General features: G+C 49.7%; 1 protein-coding gene across 1 annotated transcript in view; it reads right to left on the reverse strand.

Moving 5' to 3' along the window:
* Nucleotides 1–13,518: 13,518 nt before the first annotated feature.
* LOC134910834 (cytochrome P450 2K1-like) overlaps nt 13,519–21,743 on the reverse strand; it is a 66,970-nt gene continuing 58,745 nt past the window's right edge. Inside the window, exon 9 of the mRNA XM_063919218.1 lies at nt 13,519–13,580. Within this exon, the coding sequence (XP_063775288.1) occupies nt 13,519–13,580 (62 nt within the window). The remainder of the gene's footprint in view (nt 13,581–21,743) is intronic.

The following is a 21,743-nucleotide window of genomic DNA, read 5'->3' on the forward strand; positions in this document are numbered from 1 at the left end:
TGCCCCCACAGTGCCAGATACAGAAATGCCCCCAGTGCCAGATACAGATATGCCCCCAGTGCCAGATATACCCCCAGTGCCAGATATAGAAAAGCCCCCACAGTGCCTGCCAGATATGCCCCCACTGCCAGATATGCCCCCCAGTGCCAGATACAGAAATGCCCCCACAGTGCCAGATATGCCCCCAGTGCCATATATAACCCCAGTGCCAGATACAGAAATGCCCCCAGTGCCAGATACAGATATGCCCCCAGTGCCAGATATACCCCCAGTGCCAGATATAGAAAAGCCCCCACAGTGCCTGCCAGATATGCCCCCACTGCCAGATATGCCCCCAGTGCCAGATACAGAAATGCCCCCACAGTGCCAGATACAGAAATGCCCCCCAGTGCCAGATATGCCCCCAGTGCCAGATACAGATATGCCCCCAGTGCCAGATACAGATATGCCCCCAGTGCCAGATACAGATATGCCCCCAGTGCCAGATACAGATTTGCCCCCAGTGCCAGATACAGAAATGCCCCCAGTGCCAGATATGCCCCCAGTTCCAGATATGCCCCCAGTTCCAGATATGCCCCCAGTGCCAGATGCAGAAATGCCCTCAGTGCCAGATATGCCCCCAGTTCCAGATATGCCCCCAGTTCCAGATACAGAAATGACCCCAGTGCCAGGTATGCCCCCAGTGCTAGATACAGATTTGCCCCCAGTGCCAGATACAGAAATGACCCCAGTGCCAGGTATGCCCCCAGTGCCAGATACAGATTTGCCTCCAGTGCCAGATACAGAAATGCCCCCAGTGCCAGATACAGATATGCCCCCAGTGCCAAATCCAGATATGCCCCTAGTGCCAGATACAGATATGCCCCCAGTGCCAAATACAGAAATGCCCCCAGTGCCAGATATGCCCCCAGTGCCAGATATACCCCCAGTGCCAGATATGCCCCCAGTGCCAGGTACCCCTGTCCCCACAGTGCCAGATACAGAAATGCCCCCAGTGCCAGATATACCCCCAGTGCCAGATATGCCCCCAGTGCCAGATACAGAAATGCCCCCAGTGCCAGATACAGAAATGCCCCCACAGTGCCAGATACAGAAATGCCCCCAGTGCCAAATACAGATATGCCCCTAGTGCCAGATACAGATATGCCCCCAGTGCCAAATACAGAAATGCCCCCAGTGCCAGATATGCCCCCCAGTGCCAGATATACCCCCAGTGCCAGATATGCCCCCAGTGCCAAGTACCCCTGTCCCCACAGTGCCAGATACAGAAATGCCCCCAGTGCCAGATATACCCCCAGTGCCAGATACAGAAATGCCCCCACAGTGCCAGATAAAGAAATGCCCCCCAGTGCCAGATATGCCCCCAGTGCCAGATACAGATATGCTCCAGTGCCAGATACAGATATGCCCCCAGTGCCAGATACAGATATGCCCCCAGTGCCAGATACAGATTTGCCCCCAGTGCCAGATACAGAAATGCCCCCAGTGCCAGATACAGATATGCCCCCAGTGTCAAATACAGATTTGCCCCCAGTGCCAGATACAGAAATGCCCCCAGTGCCAGATACAGATATGCCCCCAGTGCCAAATCCAGATATGCCCCTAGTGCCAGATACAGATATGCCCCCAGTGCCAAATACAGAAATGCCCCCAGTGCCAGATATGCCCCCAGTGCCAGATATACCCCCAGTGCCAGATATGCCCCCAGTGCCAGGTACCCCTGTCCCCACAGTGCCAGATACAGAAATGCCCCCAGTGCCAGATATACCCCCAGTGCCAGATATGCCCCCAGTGCCAGATACAGAAATGCCCCCACAGTGCCAGATACAGAAATGCCCCAGTGCCAGATACAGATATGCCCCCAGTGCCAAATACAGATATGCCCCTAGTGCCAGATACAGATATGCCCCCAGTGCCAAATACAGAAATGCCCCCAGTGCCAGATATGCCCCCAGTGCCAGATATACCCCCAGTGCCAGATATGCCCCCAGTGCCAGGTACCCCTGTCCCCACAGTGCCAGATACAGAAATGCCCCCAGTGCCAGATATACCCCCAGTGCCAGATACAGAAATGCCCCCACAATGCCAGATACAGAAATGCCCCCCAGTGCCAGATATGCCCCCAGTGCCAGAAACAGATATGCTCCAGTGCCAGATACAGATATGCCCCCAGTGCCAGATACAGATATGCCCCCAGTGCCAGATACAGATTTGCCCCCAGTGCCAGATACAGAAATGCCCCCAGTGCCAGATACAGATATGCCCCCAGTGCCAAATACAGATTTGCCCCCAGTGCCAGATACAGAAATGCCCCCAGTGCCAAATACAGATTTGCCCCCAGTGCCAGATACAGATTTCCCCCCAGTGCCAGATACAGAAATGACCCCAGTGCCAGGTATGCCCCCAGTGCCAGATACAGATTTGCCCCCAGTGCCAGATACAGAAATGCCCCCAGTGCCAGATACAGATATGCCCCCAGTGCCAAATCCAGATATGCCCCTAGTGCCAGATACAGATATGCCCCCAGTGCCAAATACAGAAATGCCCCCAGTGCCAGATATGCCCCCAGTGCCAGATATACCCCCAGTGCCAGATATGCCCCCAGTGCCAGGTACCCCTGTCCCCACAGTGCCAGATACAGAAATGCCCCCAGTGCCAGATATACCCCCAGTGCCAGATATGCCCCCAGTGCCAGATACAGAAATGCCCCCAGTGCCAGATACAGAAATGCCCCCACAGTGCCAGATACAGAAATGCCCCCAGTGCCAAATACAGATATGCCCCTAGTGCCAGATACAGATATGCCCCCAGTGCCAAATACAGAAATGCCCCCAGTGCCAGATATGCCCCCCAGTGCCAGATATACCCCCAGTGCCAGATATGCCCCCAGTGCCAAGTACCCCTGTCCCCACAGTGCCAGATACAGAAATGCCCCCAGTGCCAGATATACCCCCAGTGCCAGATACAGAAATGCCCCCACAGTGCCAGATAAAGAAATGCCCCCCAGTGCCAGATATGCCCCCAGTGCCAGATACAGATATGCTCCAGTGCCAGATACAGATATGCCCCCAGTGCCAGATACAGATATGCCCCCAGTGCCAGATACAGATTTGCCCCCAGTGCCAGATACAGAAATGCCCCCAGTGCCAGATACAGATATGCCCCCAGTGTCAAATACAGATTTGCCCCCAGTGCCAGATACAGAAATGCCCCCAGTGCCAGATACAGATATGCCCCCAGTGCCAAATCCAGATATGCCCCTAGTGCCAGATACAGATATGCCCCCAGTGCCAAATACAGAAATGCCCCCAGTGCCAGATATGCCCCCAGTGCCAGATATACCCCCAGTGCCAGATATGCCCCCAGTGCCAGGTACCCCTGTCCCCACAGTGCCAGATACAGAAATGCCCCCAGTGCCAGATATACCCCCAGTGCCAGATATGCCCCCAGTGCCAGATACAGAAATGCCCCCACAGTGCCAGATACAGAAATGCCCCAGTGCCAGATACAGATATGCCCCCAGTGCCAAATACAGATATGCCCCTAGTGCCAGATACAGATATGCCCCCAGTGCCAAATACAGAAATGCCCCCAGTGCCAGATATGCCCCCAGTGCCAGATATACCCCCAGTGCCAGATATGCCCCCAGTGCCAGGTACCCCTGTCCCCACAGTGCCAGATACAGAAATGCCCCCAGTGCCAGATATACCCCCAGTGCCAGATACAGAAATGCCCCCACAATGCCAGATACAGAAATGCCCCCCAGAGCCAGATATGCCCCCAGTGCCAGAAACAGATATGCTCCAGTGCCAGATACAGATATGCCCCCAGTGCCAGATACAGATATGCCCCCAGTGCCAGATACAGATTTGCCCCCAGTGCCAGATACAGAAATGCCCCCAGTGCCAGATACAGATATGCCCCCAGTGCCAAATACAGATTTGCCCCCAGTGCCAGATACAGAAATGCCCCCAGTGCCAGATACAGATATGCCTCCAGTGCCAAATACAGAAATGCCCCCAGTGCCAGATATGCCCCCAGTGCCAGATATACCCCCAGTGCCAGATATGCCCCCAGTGCCAGGTACCCCTGTCCCCACAGTGCCAGATACAGAAATGCCCCCAGTGCCAGATATACCCCCAGTGCCAGATATGCCCCCAGTGCCAGATACAGAAATGCCCCCAGTGCCAGATACAGATATGCCCCCAGTGCCAAATACAGATTTGCCCCCAGTGCCAGATACAGAAATGCCTCCAGTGCCAGATACAGATATGCCCCCAGTGCCAAATACAGAAATGCCCCCAGTGCCAGATATGCCCCCAGTGCCAGATATACCCCCAGTGCCAGATATGCCCCCAGTGCCAGGTACCCCTGTCCCCACAGTGCTAGATACAGAAATGCCCCCAGTGCCAGATATACCCCCAGTGCCAGATATGCCCCCAGTGCCAGATACAGAAATGCCCCCACAGTGCCAGATACAGAAATGCCCCCAGTGCCAGATACAGATATGCCCCCAGTGCCAAATACAGATATGCCCCTAGTGCCAGATACAGATATGCCCCCAGTGCCAAATACAGAAATGCCTCCAGTGCCAGATATGCCCCCAGTGCCATATATACCCCCAGTGCCAGATATGCCCCCAGTGCCAGGTACCCCTGTCCCCACAGTGCCAGATACAGAAATGCCCCCAGTGCCAGATATACCCCCAGTGCCAGATATGCCCCCAGTGCCAGATACAGAAATGCCCCCACAGTGCCAGATACAGAAATGCCCCCAGTGCCAGATACAGATATGCCCCCAGTGCCAAATACAGATATGCCCCTAGTGCCAGATACAGATATGCCCCCAGTGCCAAATACAGAAATGCCCCAGTGCCAGATATGCCCCCAGTGCCAGAAATACCCCCAGTGCCAGATATGCCCCCAGTGCCAGGTACCCCTGTCCCCACAGTGCCAGATACAGAAATGCCCCCAGTGCCAGATATACCCCCAGTGCCAGATACAGAAATGCCCCCACAGTGCCAGATACAGAAATGCCCCCCAGTGCCAGATATGCCCCCAGTGCCAGATACTGATATGCTCCAGTGCCAGATACAGATATGCCCCCAGTGCCAGATACAGATATGCCCCCACAGTGCCTGCCAGATATGCCCCCAGTGCCAGATGCAGAAATGCCCCCAGTGCCAGATATGCCCCCAGTTCCAGATATGTCCCCAGTTCCAGATATGCCCCCCACAGTGCCAAGTACAGGAATGCCCCCCAGTGCCAGATATGCCCCCAGTGTCAAATACAGATATGTCCCCAGTGCCAGATACAGATATGCCCCCAGTGCCAGATACAGATATGCCCCCAGTGCCAGATACAGATATGCCCCCAGTGCCAAATTCAGATATGCCCCCAGTGCCAGATACAGATATGCCCCCAGTGCCAAATACAGAAATGCCCCCAGTGCCAGGTACCCCTGTCCCCACAGTGCCAGATACAGAAATGCCCCCAGTGCCAGATATACCCCCAGTGCCAGATATGCCCCCAGTGCCAGATACAGAAATGCCACCACAGTGCCAGATACAGAAATGCCCCCCAGTGCCAGATATGCCCCTAGTGCCAGATACAGATATGCTCCAGTGCCAGATACAGATATGCCCCCAATGCCAGATACAGATATGCCCCCACAGTGCCTGCCAGATATGCCCCCAGTGCCAGATGCAGAAATGCCCCCAGTGCCAGATATGCCCCCAGTTCCAGATATGCCCCCAGTTCCAGAAACAGAAATGCCCCCCAGTGCCAGATATGCCCCCACAGTGCCAGATACAGAAATGCCCCAGTGCCAGATATGCCCCCAGTGCCAGATATACCCCCAGTGCCAGATGCAGAAATGCCCTCAGTGCCAGATATGCCCCCAGTTCCAGATATGCCCCCACAGTGCCAGATACAGAAATGCCCCCCAGTGCCAGATATGCCCCCAGTACCAAATACAGATATGCCCCCAGTGCCAGATACAGAAATGCCCCCAGTGCCAGATACAGATATGCCCCCATTGCCAAATCCAGATATGCCCCTAGTGCCAGATACAGATATGCCCCCAGTGCCAAATAAAGAAATGCCCCCAGTGCCAGATATGCCCCCAGTGCCAGATATACCCCCAGTGCCAGATATGCCCCAGTGCCAGGTACCCCTGTCCCCACAGTGCCAGATACAGAAATGCCCCCAGTGCCAGATATACCCCCAGTGCCAGATATGCCCCCAGTGCCAGATACAGAAATGCCCCCACAGTGCCAGATACAGAAATGCCCCCAGTGCCAGATACAGATATGCCCCCAGTGCCAAATACAGATATGCCCCTAGTGCCAGATACAGATATGCCCCCAGTGCCAAATACAGAAATGCCCCCAGTGCCAGATATGCCCCCAGTGCCAGATATACCCCCAGTGCCAGATATGCCCCCAGTGCCAGGTACCCCTGTCCCCACAGTGCCAGATACAGAAACGCCCCCCAGTGCCAGATATGCCCCCAGTGCCAGATACAGATATGCTCCAGTGCCAGATACAGATATGCCCCCAGTGCCAGATACAGATATGCCCCCAGTGCCAGATACAGATATGCTCCAGTGCCAGATACAGAAATGCCCCCAGTGCCAGATATGCCCCCAGTTCCAGATATACCCCCCACAGTGCCAGATACAGAAATTCCCCCCAGTGCCAGATATGCCCCCAGTGCCAGATGCAGAAATGCCCCCAGTGCCAGAAATGCCCCCTGTTCCAGATATACCCCCCACAGTGCCAGATACAGAAATGCCCCCCAGTGCCAGATATGCCCCCAGTGCCAGATACAGATATGCCCCCAGTGCCAGATACAGATATGCCCCCAGTGCCAGATGCAGAAATGCCCCCAGTGCCAGATATGCCCCCAGTTCCAGATATACCCCCCACAGTGCCAGATACAGATATGCCCCCCCAGTGCCAGATATGCCCCCAGTGCCAAATACAGATATGTCCCCAGTGCCAGATACAGATATGCCCCCAGTGCCAGATACAGATATGCCCCCAGTGCCAAATACAGATATGCCCTCAGTGCCAGATACAGATATGCCCCTTGTGCCAAATACAGATATGCCCCCAGTGCCAGATACAGATATGCCCCCAGTGCCAAATACAGAATGCCCCCAGTGCCAGATATGCCCCCAGTGCCAGATATGCCCCCAGTGCCAGGTACCCCTGTCCCCACAGTGCCAGATACAGAAATGCCCCCAGTGCCAGATATACCCCCAGTGCCAGATATGCCCCCAGTGCCAGATACAGAAATGCCACCACAGTGCCAGATACAGAAATGCCCCCCAGTGCCAGATACAGATATGCCCCCAGTGCCAGATACAGATATGCCCCCAGTGCCAGATACACATATGTCCCCAATGCCAGATACAGATATGCCCCCACAGTGCCTGCCAGTTATGCCCCAAGTGCCAGATGCAGAAATGCCCCCAGTGCCAGATATGCCCCCAGTTCCAGATATGCCCCCAGTTCCAGATACAGAAATGCCCCCCAGTGCCAGATATGCCCCCAGTGCCAGATACAGAAATGCCCCCAGTGCCAAATACAGATATGCCCCCAGTGCCAGATATACCCCCAGTGCCAGATACAGAAATGCCCCCAGTGCCAGATACAGATATGCCCCCAGTGCCAGATATACCCCCAGTGCCAGATACAGAAATGCCCCCAGTGCCAGATACAGATATGCCCCCAGTGCCAAATACAGAATGCCCCCAGTGCCAGATATACCCCCAGTGCCAGATATGCCCCCAGTGCCAGGTACCCCTGTCCCCACAGTGCCAGATACAGAAATGCCCCCAGTGCCAGATATACCCCCAGTGCCAGATATGCCCCCAGTGCCAGATACAGAAATGCCCCCAGTGCCAGATACAGATATGCCCCCAGTGCCAAATACAGAATGCCCCCAGTGCCAGATATACCCCCAGTGCCAGATATGCCCCCAGTGCCAGGTACCCCTGTCCCCACAGTGCCAGATACAGAAATGCCCCCAGTGCCAGATATACCCCCAGTGCCAGATATGCCCCCAGTGCCAGATACAGAAATGCCCCCAGTGCCAGATACAGATATGCCCCCAGTGCCAGATATACCCCCAGTGCCAGATACAGAAATGCCCCCAGAGCCAGATACAGATATGCCCCCAGTGCCAGATATACCCTTAGTGCCAGATACAGAAATGCCCCCAGTGCCAGATACAGATATGCCCCCAGTGCCAAATACAGAATGCCCCCAGTGCCAGATATACCCCCAGTGCCAGATATGCCCCCAGTGCCAGGTACCCCTGTCCCCACAGTGCCAGATACAGAAATGCCCCCAGTGCCAGATATACCCCCAGTGCCAGATATGCCCCCAGTGCCAGATACAGAAATGCCCCCCAGTGCCAGATATGCCCCCAGTGCCAGATACAGATATGCCCCCAGTGCCAGATATGCCCCCAGTGCCAGATACAGATATGCCCCCAGTGCCAGATATGCCCCCAGTGCCAGATACAGATATGCCCCCAGTGCCAGATACAGATATGCCCCCAGTGCCAGATACAGATATGTCCCCAATGCCAGATACAGATATGCCCCCACAGTGCCTGCCAGATATGCCCCCAGTGCCAGATGCAGAAATGCCCCCAGTGCCAGATATGCCCCCAGTTCCAGATATGCCCCCAGTTCCAGATACAGAAATGCCCCCCAGTGCCAGATATGCCCCCAGTGCCAGATACAGAAATGCCCCCCAGTGCCAGATACAGATATGCCCCCAGTGCCAGATATACCCCCAGTGCCAGATACAGAAATGCCCCCGGTGCCAGATACAGATATGCCCCCAGTGCCAGATATACCCCCAGTGCCAGATACAGATATGCCCCTAGTGCCAGATACAGATATGCCCCCAGTGCCAAATACAGATATGCCCCCACAGTGCCAAATACAGATATGCCCCCAGTGCCAGATACAGATATGCCCCCAGTGCCAGATACAGATATGCCCCCAGTGCCAGATACAGATATGCCCCCCCAGTGCCAGATACAGATATGCCCCCAGTGCCAAATACAGATATGCCCCCACAGTGCCAGATACAGATATGCCCCCAGTGCCAGATACAGATATGCCCCCACAGTGCCAGATACAGATATGCCCCCAGTGCCAGATACAGATATGCCACCAGTGCCAGATACAGATATGCCACCAGTGCCAGATACAGGTATGCCCCTAGTGCCAGATACAGATATGCCCCCAGTGCCAGATACAGATATGCCCCCATTGCCAGATACAGATATACCCCCAGTGCCAGATATGCCCCCAGTGCCAGATATACCCCCAGTGCCAGATATGCCCCCAGTGCCAGATATGCCCCAGTGCCAGGTACACATGTCCTCACAGTGCCCCCCCCTACAGAGAATAATACCTTTTATATTATATTGCCAGCCCCGGGCGCCCTTCTCACAAACACACAAACACAGGCATACTTACTTTTCTGAATCCGTCCTGAGAGTCCTCTCTGCTCTCTCTCTCCCACGCTGTCTGCTGCTGGCCCCCGTCCTGTCCCTAGCTCTTCAGCACCGGTTGGTTCTATATCGGAGGGGCTGAAGGGACCTTGTGACGTATTGAGGGGAGGAGCTACGTTACCAGGGGGAGGAGCTACGGGCGAACAGGGTACCCGAAAAGTACCCCCGCGGGCTCGCTTCGCTCGCCACGCTTCGGGCACGGTGGCTCGTTTCGCTCACCACCTAATTACTAAAAGTAATAGTTGGTGGCGTGGATAGTAGAGGAACTATCCCACTGGCCTAGCTCCTCCCCCTTGCGGTGTAACTCCTCCCCCTTACGGAAAAGGCCCCTTAGCCCACTTGATTCTAGCATCTACCCTTCAGCACCGCGGATCATCTTCACCCGACGCAGCGTCACGTCATAACGTCATGCTGCGCTGCATCCGGATAAAAAAATACTTTATCAAATAGCAAGCTGCTGCTTGCTGATTATGTTTGGCGGCGGCGGCGGCGGTGGCGGTGGCGGAAGCGGGTGGGTGGGTTGGTCGGGCAGCTCGCGGTGATAGCTGGCCCGGCCCGCACTCAGCAGAAGGGGAGCGGTGGCGGCCGGCGGGATATGAAGGGCAGCCGCGTCAGTCTCACCAGTGGCGGCCGCCGCCGGGAATAGCCACGGCTGGCTGTTTGTGCAGCACGGGCCCTCCACTCTGTCAGAGTGGCCGGGCCCGGGACAACTGTACACAGGGCACCCCCTTGATGGCGGCCCTGCGTGTATGTCATGATGGCAATTCTATGTTTTTTGTGCAGTTTTCCCTTCATAGTTAGAGGTGATGTTTTCTTATAGAATGGGTAACAGTCTGTAGACTTGTAGTGCTCTTTCTTAAACTGCCACCACACCAAGTGAACGTACAATGGCCCTCATTCCGAGTTGATCGGTCGCAAGGCGAATTTAGCAGAGTTACACACGCTAAGCCGCCGCCTACTGGGAGTGAATCTTAGCTTCTTAAAATTGCGACCGATGTATGCGCAATATTGCGATTACTAACTACTTAGCAGTTTCAGAGTAGCTTCAGACTTACTCTGCCTGTGCGATCAGTTCAGTGCTTGTCGTTCCTGGTTGACGTCACAAACACACCCAGCGTTCGCCCAGGCACTCCCACCGTTTCTCCGGCCACTCCTGCGTTTTTTCCGGAAACGGTAGCGTTTTCAGCCACACGCCCCTGAAACGCCGTGTTTCCGCCCAGTAACACCCATTTCCTGTCAATCACATTACGATCGCCGGAGCGAAGAAAAAGCCGTGAGTAAAAATACTTTCTTCATAGTAAAGTTACTTGGCGCAGTCGCAGTGCGAACTTTGCGCATGCGTACTAAGCGGATTTTCACTGCGATGCGATGAAAAATACCGAGCGAACAACTCGGAATGAGGGCCAATGAGATAGGGAAATGAGGAACTGCTACCATGAAGTGTTATCATAAGACTGGATATTTTCTTTTTTAAACCAGCAAAATTTTTTATTTCTTCGACTTTTAGAATTTGTGGGTGCATCTGACAGGACCACAACACCCAGCAAGTACAGTATCGTACGCTGCCTCTCAAACACACCGTCTTTCCTTTAAATATCTAAATTGGATTAAAACTCTTTAGATTTATTTAGTCGGCTAAGCTTGCAATCACAGTCCTACTCGCAGCCCCTAATGAACGATAAGCAGTGTAGATAATAGAGGTAACCAATGTGAAAACTATTGTAAGTGCCTGTATTGCTGATTGCTTGCTAGTGTCTGACCGCCACAGACACACAGACTAATGGGCCCTACACATTGGCCGATCCGCCGCAGAGCGGATACGGCCGGCGGGCGACCAGGCGGTGGGGGGGCAGTGACGGGGGGAGTGAAGTTTCTTCACTCCCCCCGTCACACGGCTCTGTAGCAGTACAGGCAAATATGGACGAGATCGTCCATATTGGCCTGCATGCACAGCCAACGGGGCACCAGCGATGAACGAGCGCGGGGCCGCGCATCGTTCATCGCTGGTGCCTCCACACTCACAGATATGAACGGTATCTCATTCATTAATGAACAAGATCATTCATATCTTTCAGTAATGTCGGCCAGTGTGTAGGGCCTATAACTTTTCCACCCGTCCCACCTGTTCCAACTACCTACAACTCTCTTCTACTTAGATATAATTAGATTAAATAAAAAAATATTATAAGTATAGCACAGCTACAGCCCGCTACAACCTACAGCCGCAACCCTCTCCGGAATCAGTATGATTTACTGGCGTGCGGGATGCTGGCTGTCCATATCCCGACAGCGGCATCCTGCCCGCCAAAATGCCGGCAGTGGGGCGAACAAAACGAGTCCCCTTGTGGGCCTGCTGCACCCACCACAGGATCTAACCCCACTCTATGAGTGTCACAGACGGGTTTAGTATGAAATACCTACAATCAAAATCCCGACACGGTCAAAATATCAACATTTAAAGTGTCGACAGGTGAAAAAGTTGACACAAGTTTTTCATTGTTTTTTTGGTGTGGATGTCGACATATAAGTGTACCGTGTACCCACGCATGGCTCGGTGCGCTCGGCACACTATTATATCCCCCTTCCAGTTCCACTAGGATGGTAACATATGAACAAGTTGGTTTTAATGAAAAAAATAATGAAAATCTTATATCGACTTTTTGACCTGTTGACATTTTAAATGTCGGTATTTTGACCTTGTTGGTATTTTAAATGTCGGTATTTTGACCTTGTCAGTATGTTGACCGTCGGTCAATGGTTGTTGGTATTTTGACCATCGGGATTTTGATTGTAGGTACATTGGGGGTCATTCCGACCTGATCGTACGCTAGGTTTTTTCGCTGCAGTGCAATCAGGTCAGAACTGCGCATGCGTATGCACCGCAATTCGCAGGCGCGTCCTACGGGTACAAAGCGGATCGTTGCTGGACGATGGATTTAACAAAGAATCCATTCACACAGCCAATCGCAAGGAGAGTGACAGGAAGAAGACGTTTGTGGATGACAACTGACCGTTTTCTTGGAGTGTTTGGAAAAACGCAGGCGTGTCCAAGCGTTTGCAGGGCGGGTGTCTGACATCAATTCCGGACACGAACAGGCTGAAGTGATCACAGCGGCTGAGTAAGTTCTGGGCAACTCAGGAACTGCACAAAACTTTTTTGTACCGCTCGGCTGCACAAGCGTTCACACACTTGCAAAGCGAAAATACACTTCCCTATGGGCGGCGACTATCTAATCGCAGCGCTACAAAAAATAGCTAGCGAGCGATCAACTCGGAATGACCCCATTGACCGCATCCCATCGTGGACACCCACGAGTGGGAATTGTCCTGTTTTGCCGGGTTTCCGGCTGGCGGCATTGTCGCCGTTGGGATTTCGTCTGCAAATTGGATCCCCCCCTCTCCAGGCACTTTACTGTGTGAGATGGTGCCAGAGGCAGATCTACAGCAGAACTAATAAAGCTTAAGTCTCAGGGCCCCTAATCCCAGAGCTGCTCGGAGTTGTAGTCTAGCTCTGTGATTTGCGCTCTGTAAATAGCGTGAAACATGTGTCCGTTTTAAACTACAATTCCCATCAGCCTGCTCTTTGTGACATTCCCAGGAATGGCGGAGCCTGAGAGGGCCTGTCCTAGGGAGGAGGATGGGAGCAATGAAAAGTGAGAAGGAGCTTGGGGACAAGGAGACGACTAATAAGGTAATTTTGCTGGTGCTGAGTGGTGTGCGCTGTCCTTGTTAAGGCCGCACGGTCCTTTGGACTTTGTTGGATATTGCCCTATTGTTGCTGGTTGCAAAGGGGCCCCTATAATAGTTCAAGCTTCCAGGCCCCAAAAATGTAGGTCTGCCCCTAGATGGCGCCTTAAGTGATGCGGGAGGGACTTATATGCAATCCAAATCACGCAAGATCCGAGATTTCCAGGAAAATTACGTGTTGCCTTGTTTTGAGAACCGATATTGGTGGGAGAACCTGATCCAGTGCTTGGTTCTACTCGGAAACCCCAAGTTCGGTTCTATCAGAATCTACAGAATTCGAACCACTCATCTCATCTAAAAAAAACATACAATTGTTTTATGAAATGTTAAATTTAACAGAAAATTCTTATTTCCTTTCTAATAATTTCTTATAATATAACAAATAGAACCACAACCATTTTTTGGACCTCCGGTTCTGGAGGTGCTCAATGCGAGTAATAATTGGGGAAGTCCTAATCTGAATGTATAATAATATTATTGTAGGCGTAACAAGTTTTACAATGGGCAAAACTAACGTTTTTATCTTTACAACGATTGATCTGGCGGAAACGTCAGGTGCTGCACAAGAAGGAGAGACTATAAGCCTCACTGTGGGCTCCCAGACCAGGCAACACATTGGTTCCTGGTGCTGTCCTTGTTGCTGGGCTTTATTACACTAGTCATGTCTGTAAGGTCCTAGAGGTTCTCTCACAATCCATATACAGCAAACCAAAATGATAAACCACACACGTCCTCCATACATAGATACAGCATGTATAGCTAATCTTTATTATCACAGATTCTGCACACGCTCTGCTCACCGGAAACAATCAACATAATTTATATTTATATACATTTTTTTTATATTTTTATTTATTTTATACTATTTATTTCAATTATTTATTTATTTTATTTTTATTGATTCATTTATATTAATTGCAAAAAAAAAAAAAAAAACAACAGTTAAAATGATCTGTTCACAGAGGCAGGAACACACCTGTGTGTACTTAATATCTTAGTTAACGTTGCAATCATATTGCAAGTAGTGTACACATTGCAAGTACACAAAAGCCTTACAAAAATTTGGGATGGCAACGTAGAGTAATATGGGGGTCATTCCGAGTTGATCGCTCACTAGCAACTTTTTGCAGTGCTGCGATCAGGTTAAAACTCGGCAAAACTGCACATGCATATGCACCGCAATGCGCAGGCGCATCGTACGGGTACAAAGAGGATCGGTGTTGGACGATGGATTTAATGAAGAATCCATTCGCACAGCCGATCGCAAAGTGATTGACAGAAAGAGGGCGTTCATGGGTGTCAACTGACCATTTTCTGGGAGTGTTTGCAAAAATGCAGTCATGTCCAAGCGTTTGCAGGGTGGGTGTCTGACGTCTATTCCGGGACCAAAAGGACCGAAGTGATCACAGCGGCCGAGTAAGTCCAGAGCTACTCAGAAACTGCACAAACTGTTTTTTGTACCGCTTGGCTGCACATGCGATCGCACACTTGCAAAGCGAAAATACACTCCCCCATAGGCGGCGACTATCTGATCGCAGCGCTGCAAAAAGTTGCTAGCGAGCGATCAACTCAGAATGACCCTCATAGTATGTCCCTACACATGACGTCACTGATAACACAGAATGGGATGTAGACAAAGGGGGTCATTCAGACTCGGCCGCATAAGCGGCCTGCAGCGCAGTTTGCATCCACATACATTGCAGTCGCATCTGATTGTGATTGATAGCGGTGGGCATTTGCAGGGCAGCGACGTGACGTTTGGGGGTGGGGCGGGGCGAACGGGGACGGCAATAAAAAACATGGCAACAGACCGCCTGGCAGCACAGCCAGGGGTCAACCTTAGTACCGATGCATCCGCAATCTAATTGCGGATGCATCGGGAGGCGGCCTCACATATGCTGGTGTCAAAGTCAGAAAAATATCACGCTGCACATTGCCATATATGCACCTCATGCGTGTGCACGCTGCACGAGCATGAGCTCTCCCGTGCGTGCGTATACTCGCGGTCGCGTGCACTCGCGGGTGCGCGGTATGCGCATTTACGGTAGAGTTTGTGTGCGTCTAGCGGGCGATTCAATCATAACATAATTTAGTCATATAATGTATTTTGTAGATTATGGTCCCTTTGATAGAATCTGAAAGTTTAGTTAATATAGCATGTTCGGGGACAAAGAGATTCCTCTTTGTTTGATACGAAGGGTCAGACAGGGGTTACATAGTGGTGTTTAGTATCCATCGGAAGAGAATATAATTAGCAATATTCCGGTGTTGGTTTGAAGGGGATTACTCGCTCGTGCGTATAGTTATGGACATAAGAAGTTTATGGACATTTACTATATTTGCACTTTATTACCCATGCGGCGGGAAACCCAGTTTCCCTCCCACCTGAGCAGTTTGAAATAGTCACAGCCCACCTGTATGAACCGACCTATGACCTTTTGTTATAATGCAGAGACGAATTCCTGTGTCCAATGAACAATAAGAATGTAGGGACCATTGTACTGTACTGTGTGTAAGTGTATATAAAGACAAGCCGATCTGGGCCAGCTCTCTACTCTTCTCAACGGTTCTCATCACTGATAATCGGGAGCTGGATATCCAGAAAGGCGCTTGCGATTGTTCCCCTAGTGCGTAAGTTCTCTGCAACCATATTTATCTCCCATTTGTTGTAAGCCATTCTCTCTCTCCTTCCCCTTAAATGTAATTGTGTCTTTGTTGTATTTTAACGTGTAGTAACTCGGTTAGGTATTTTATGTTAGTTTTGTAGTGTATAACTTGTATTGTGTATTCTTTTGCGATTGAACGTTCATTCATTCCCTTAAAAGGTGTTAGACCTTTAGACCGGTATTTGAGTGTTTATTATATTGCAAAAGGGTTCTCAGAGCCTAAGAGTCGCTCATACAGCTTTTAAACTAACAAGGTTACACTGTGTTGCATTTACACCTTATCACTGCACAAAGGTTTACAATTTAAGTACATTGTTTATGGTATTGTTACAAAGGTTTAACTCTGTGAGCGTCAGCGCCGCTCGTGATCTCCTCGTGGTCTCGAGCGTCCGCTACGCTGATAGCGTATCATTACGGTAACCGGCAGCCTATAGCGTGCTTGCCTTTACGTTTTAAGCCGTGAGCGAACGTGCCGCTCGTGCGTCTCGTCCACGGCTAAGCGTTTGTTACGCTATGTGCGTACTCTTACGGTATTCCATACGCCAATTGCGTACTGTGTTCATTAACCTTTTAGTGTGTTTAATATAGGATATATATTAGGCTTTGTCAATTGGGGACTCGCCCGCTCTTCACATATCTGCACTAGGTAATTTCAGCAGACATTATCGGTCAGCAAAAGGCGGGAGGTAATATTCCTCGTAGTGCTGACCAGATAAGCGTCTGCTTCGCTTAGTAAGGAGTGCTGAAGGAATCCGGAACTGGAAGGTAGGAACAGTACGTTATTGTCTTTTAAAACCTGTTTTAGTTTCTGTTTTGCGAACGTACGCATAAGCACACACACCTGTATTTCGTGTTTAGCATTATTTGTCCGTACCTCATTCTCCTGATTGCCACACACTAGTGATAACGTGTTGAGACATTTGTTGTTATTAATAGTTAGAAGATGAATATTTAAGGGAATAATTGTAAAAGGCACGCACACAGTCTCGCCTAGAATACAAGGGAGATTTGAGTGGTGTTCAGTGAAGGATTACAGTTAAAGATCATTCACATTGATAAGCGTGTAGTGTGTCTGTGGACGTACTTGGTTTGCGTACACGTGTCCTTACAAGGGCAGGGCGTACGCAACGCAAGGGTCGACGCACGGAGCGTATATTACGCAACGGAGCGTACGGATACGCCCACATAATACAAACCGCACGATAGTATCGTTTTAATAGGCGATAAGGAAGTAACGTGAAAATAACGCAAATCTATCTCAAATCCAAAAGTTTAAAGTTAAAAGAAAAAGACTTTCTCTGTTGTAATTCTTCTGGGTTAGACTATTACTGAATGAAAGGAATTCTGTACAGAAATAAGAGTGTTCGAATGTAAGAGTGTGTATATATAAGATTTCTCTTTTATTACGGAAGTGGGAACCATAGGCCAGTAGAAAGAGGTACACCAGCGAGAGTGATAGCGTGGGGTGGCTTGGGAGGCGTCCCTTGTTAATCTCAACATATTTATGAGCAGTAGAGTCTGCTGTACATAACAGACCAGGAGGTCAAGGACCAGGAGGTTCAGGTACAGCAGACTAGAAGTAGAGAGCACAACCGAAGAGGGTTGGTGCGAGACCCATATAGGCCAAAGAAGCTCATTGCTGAAGGAATTCGCAGCCGAAATTTTCGATTCCACTGATCGTTCCGCACATAAGATTAGTTGCTTGTGTGCAGATACGATTGTACCGCATGTGATTGTGTGCATTAGCGTGTCTTGAATTCAGAAGAACGCTACTTGCACATTGTTAACGTGATTTGTGTAATTTTTTATTTTAAGGGAAGTAGCCTGATCACTCAGGGACATTCCAGCGACTGACACTTGCTGGGGAGGGTAAGACACTCCCACACGCCCGAGCAAGTAGACGTACTTAGGGGCCCTAGGTTGGGTACGGAACCTCTGGGAACTTTGGTCGCCGTATTGGCCAGCGTGGGCGGAGTTAAGTGGGCGGGCCTCGTTGCAAAACCCCCACCGCAGCCTTACCCCGGACATCTTGGTTTTTGTAAGGGTTGCCGAAGACCCTGATTTGAAGTCAGAGGTAGTGAAAGCAGCAATGGGGGCCATTTGTTCAGGTAAGGGGCGATCAACCGAGGTTCAGGTTGATTTGAAACCGATCAATCAGGTCGGCAAGGCCATGTGTGAGAAATCAGACCAGGATGGTCATCACACAGAAATGTTATGCAATGAATGGGAAAGGATGACTGTGCATGACGGGGAAAAGTTTCCCCGGGTAGGTAGTTTTAACCCAGAAGTATTACAGAATTTAAGGAGAAGAGTTTGCCTGATTAAATCTTCAAAAAGGCGTATTAGACATTATGATGATTTAAAATTGTGGCAACAGGAAAGTGAAATGCAAAGAAATTTAACTTACATATCTGACTCTCACCTTGGGAAGAGAGACATGGCAATGGAGAGGATTATGGCTGCGGAGAATGGCGCAATGGTGTACGATAAAAATGCACTTAGTAATTGTATTAAGAATGAAAGTAACAAATGTAATAATGTTTATAAAAATGAAAGTGTAAAAAATTACAAATATTAACCTGTGCAAGTCGCACCCCATGTCAAACTTCCCTCAGGACTACAAGCAAGAAAGTGAGCCCAGAACGATGTCGGCACCTTTTTCAGCAGCCACCACACAAGACATCCAGGTGGACGCGACCAATTCGGTAAAGGCAGTAATCGAACCCTCTAACGGAGGGTCAGGTGAGGTCGTGTCCACAGGTACGTACGGTGTTATATATCACGCACAAACAAATGTACCTCATATTGAAGAACCAACACAAGATGATGTCATTGAATTTAGTCCTGTCAGGGTGATCACAGTCCCCAATGGGAAGACTGACGCTCAGGGAACCATTCCCGTCAGGGACAGTGCAATGCGCCGTCCCTGGTCTCGGACAGAATTGAGGTCAATTATGTCTGAATTCCCTGATCCTAGGAAAGATCTAGATGCATGTCAGAGATTTATTAAAGAACTGGGAAACTCCACAGAACCCACCAACAAAGATTGGCGGACAGTGCTGAGGGCATGTTTTCCCTCCAGTGTTGACCCTGCGAAATTTATTGCTGATTGTAAATTAGACACAGAGATACCTTATACGGAGGAACACAATCAGGAATGTATTAAGCAGATCAACCGACAGTTAGAAATATATTTCCCAGCCATTGTCGAGTGGAACAAAATCTTCTCCATAAGACAAAACGAAGGGGAAAGTACTTCTAATTATTTCCACCGGGCACTGCAGGACAGGACTAGGTATACAGGTATAGAAAACATCGAAACAAGTGCACCGCACAGAGAAGTAGCAGTATCTGTGCTAATGGATGGTTTAAAGGAAGTGCTGAGAGCAAGGATACGGACCACCAATCCATACTGGGGAGATAAATCAGTAACTGCATTAAGGGACTCTGCCATTGGGCATGAGCAAAACATCATCAAGCACAGGGAAACAAAGAAGCCCCAGATCCCTGTGGGTAAGCCAAAGGTGAAAAGGTGTTACAACTGCTTAAGGGAAGGTCATGTTGCACGAGATTGTAGGTCTAAAAACACACACAAGGTATATACACCCCCTAGACAACAACATAACCATGGTATCCAAGGAGTCAGGGAAGTACAGGGAAAGCGGTTGATGGTGATGAGCATCCAAGCGTTTGAGGAGGCATCAAATCAACCAAGACCTCAGGTCACTGGCACTTGGAGGAAGCCCAGGGCTTGTTATCTTTGTAAAAGAGAAGGGCATTATGCCAGTAACTGTAACAGCCCACATAAAGTCAGACCCCCTAGACATGAAAATGAGCAAAGTTATGACACACCAAATTATAATCAGGGATCACATAGGAAGAATTTTGGGCCACATCCATGATATGTAGTCAGGAGAGGTGATAATTAGGACTGATGGTAAGCCCGAGGTAACAGTTAATAAATTGGGAGGTCATTCCCTGAAGACACAGGAATGACCGGGTAAAATTTGTAATGTATCTGTAAAATGTTTTTTTCTCTCCCCATCTCTGACGGTTATCGGTAGGACTCAAACATTACATAGCTACTTGGTCTTTGCAGAAGTCTACCAAACCCCAGCATGACCTACCCGCATCAATGTATCCTGGCCAGATACAAAGGGTGGAGTTTGGAAATTCTGGTGGGAGGGACTGCGCAAAGATACCATTGGACATGTAGATGTGACAGCCTGATGGTGAACGGAAGATCTGACAATGTTTTTTTCTCTCCTGAAAAATGTTTGAAAAATGTTTTTTTTTCTGTTGTTGTTTATTGTTGATTTATGTGATGCATATATATATGAACGGTTCTCTCTCTCTCTCGTTGTTTTTTTTATTTTTTTTCTCTCTCTTCTTTCCCATGTTCTCATAACGTTACAGATGGTATGTCACACATTAGTTGGACAAATGGTAATGCAAGATTTATTCTCCTTACAGAAAGAGCGCTGAGCTAGAAGAAATATTGTATCACCAGAATGATAAGAAGACTGAGAGACAGCATCCTTGAGATGACAGCAGAACAAGAAGAACAACAAGACTAGAGAACTAATTATCGTAACAAGTTTCTCTCCCCCTCAAACTGTTTTTCTGTACCCCCATTACAAATTTCTCCTTTTCTCCTCCTGTAAGATGGACCTGCCCCAAGAGACTGTGATATGGATTTTCCTGTTGACCATGATGTTGACCAGAGCAGTCTGTTTCGGTGAGAGTACCAGTGAGGTCGAGAAAGGATCCAGAAAGGTTCTGATGACAGAGACGGAGGCGTAAATTTCCAATAGAAACACAATCACCGAGCAAAGGCGAGTACCAGAAAACGATCTAGCAGCCATGTTATTCGTAAACATTGTAAAGGATTGTTAGCTAAAAAAAAAATTGCATCTGTAGGCATTGTGATAACTTAGTTGAGGATGGGTGCATCAAGAAATGTCAGTCCAGTTTTAATATCCACATGGACCGGCATCCATTGAGTGAGTATCACTCCTTAGTGGGTAAAGTGTTAAATCAGACAGATTGTTGGGTATGCTCTCAAGTACCTCAAGGCCATAGCAAATCAGGGTTAGTACCATTCCCTCTAACTATAGGGGAGGTACTTGAGCTAAGTGGTGGGAGGCCGGTGGACAGGAGGTTTAATATCTCCAGTCCTCCTAGTTTGAAGCTCCACCAATATCATGTGGATAGATCCCTAGTATGTTTTAACATTTCCAATCCCCGAAAACCGGGAAATTGGGAAGTGTCATGGAACAACCAAACCATGACCTTTTCATACAGAGTCGATAGAATGCCTACAGATACAGAACTTATACGCCACATAGCCGGTAGTGGAAAATATTTCCGAAATAGGTATACCTTAGGAAGTAGGATCATGAGAGTTGGAGAAGTATCACCAGGATACTGTGCACATATCGTACAAACAGATACGTGTACTAAACAGATGGGAGAATTAGGGTTAGGAGATTTCATATGGAAAATTTGTAATATGGTAATGTCCTATTCCGTCCCATATGTTCTCCCCGATGATGCATACTTCATATGCGGGAGGAAGGCGTATAAGTGGCTTGCCCCAAACTCAGAAGGGTTATGTTATATTGGAAAAGTACTGCCTGAGGTATTGACCGTATCCCACACTAAAATGAAGAATATTCACCGCAGTGCCCAAGCTCCTTATACTCACACTCATTACGAGCACGTCGTTAAACGGCACCTGATAGAAAGAACAGAGCATCCGGCCTCTGACCTGATCCATGAATCCACCGGG

Source organism: Pseudophryne corroboree, chromosome 4 (genome assembly GCF_028390025.1).
Source record: "Pseudophryne corroboree isolate aPseCor3 chromosome 4, aPseCor3.hap2, whole genome shotgun sequence".
Classification (NCBI taxonomy): domain Eukaryota; kingdom Metazoa; phylum Chordata; class Amphibia; order Anura; family Myobatrachidae; genus Pseudophryne; species Pseudophryne corroboree.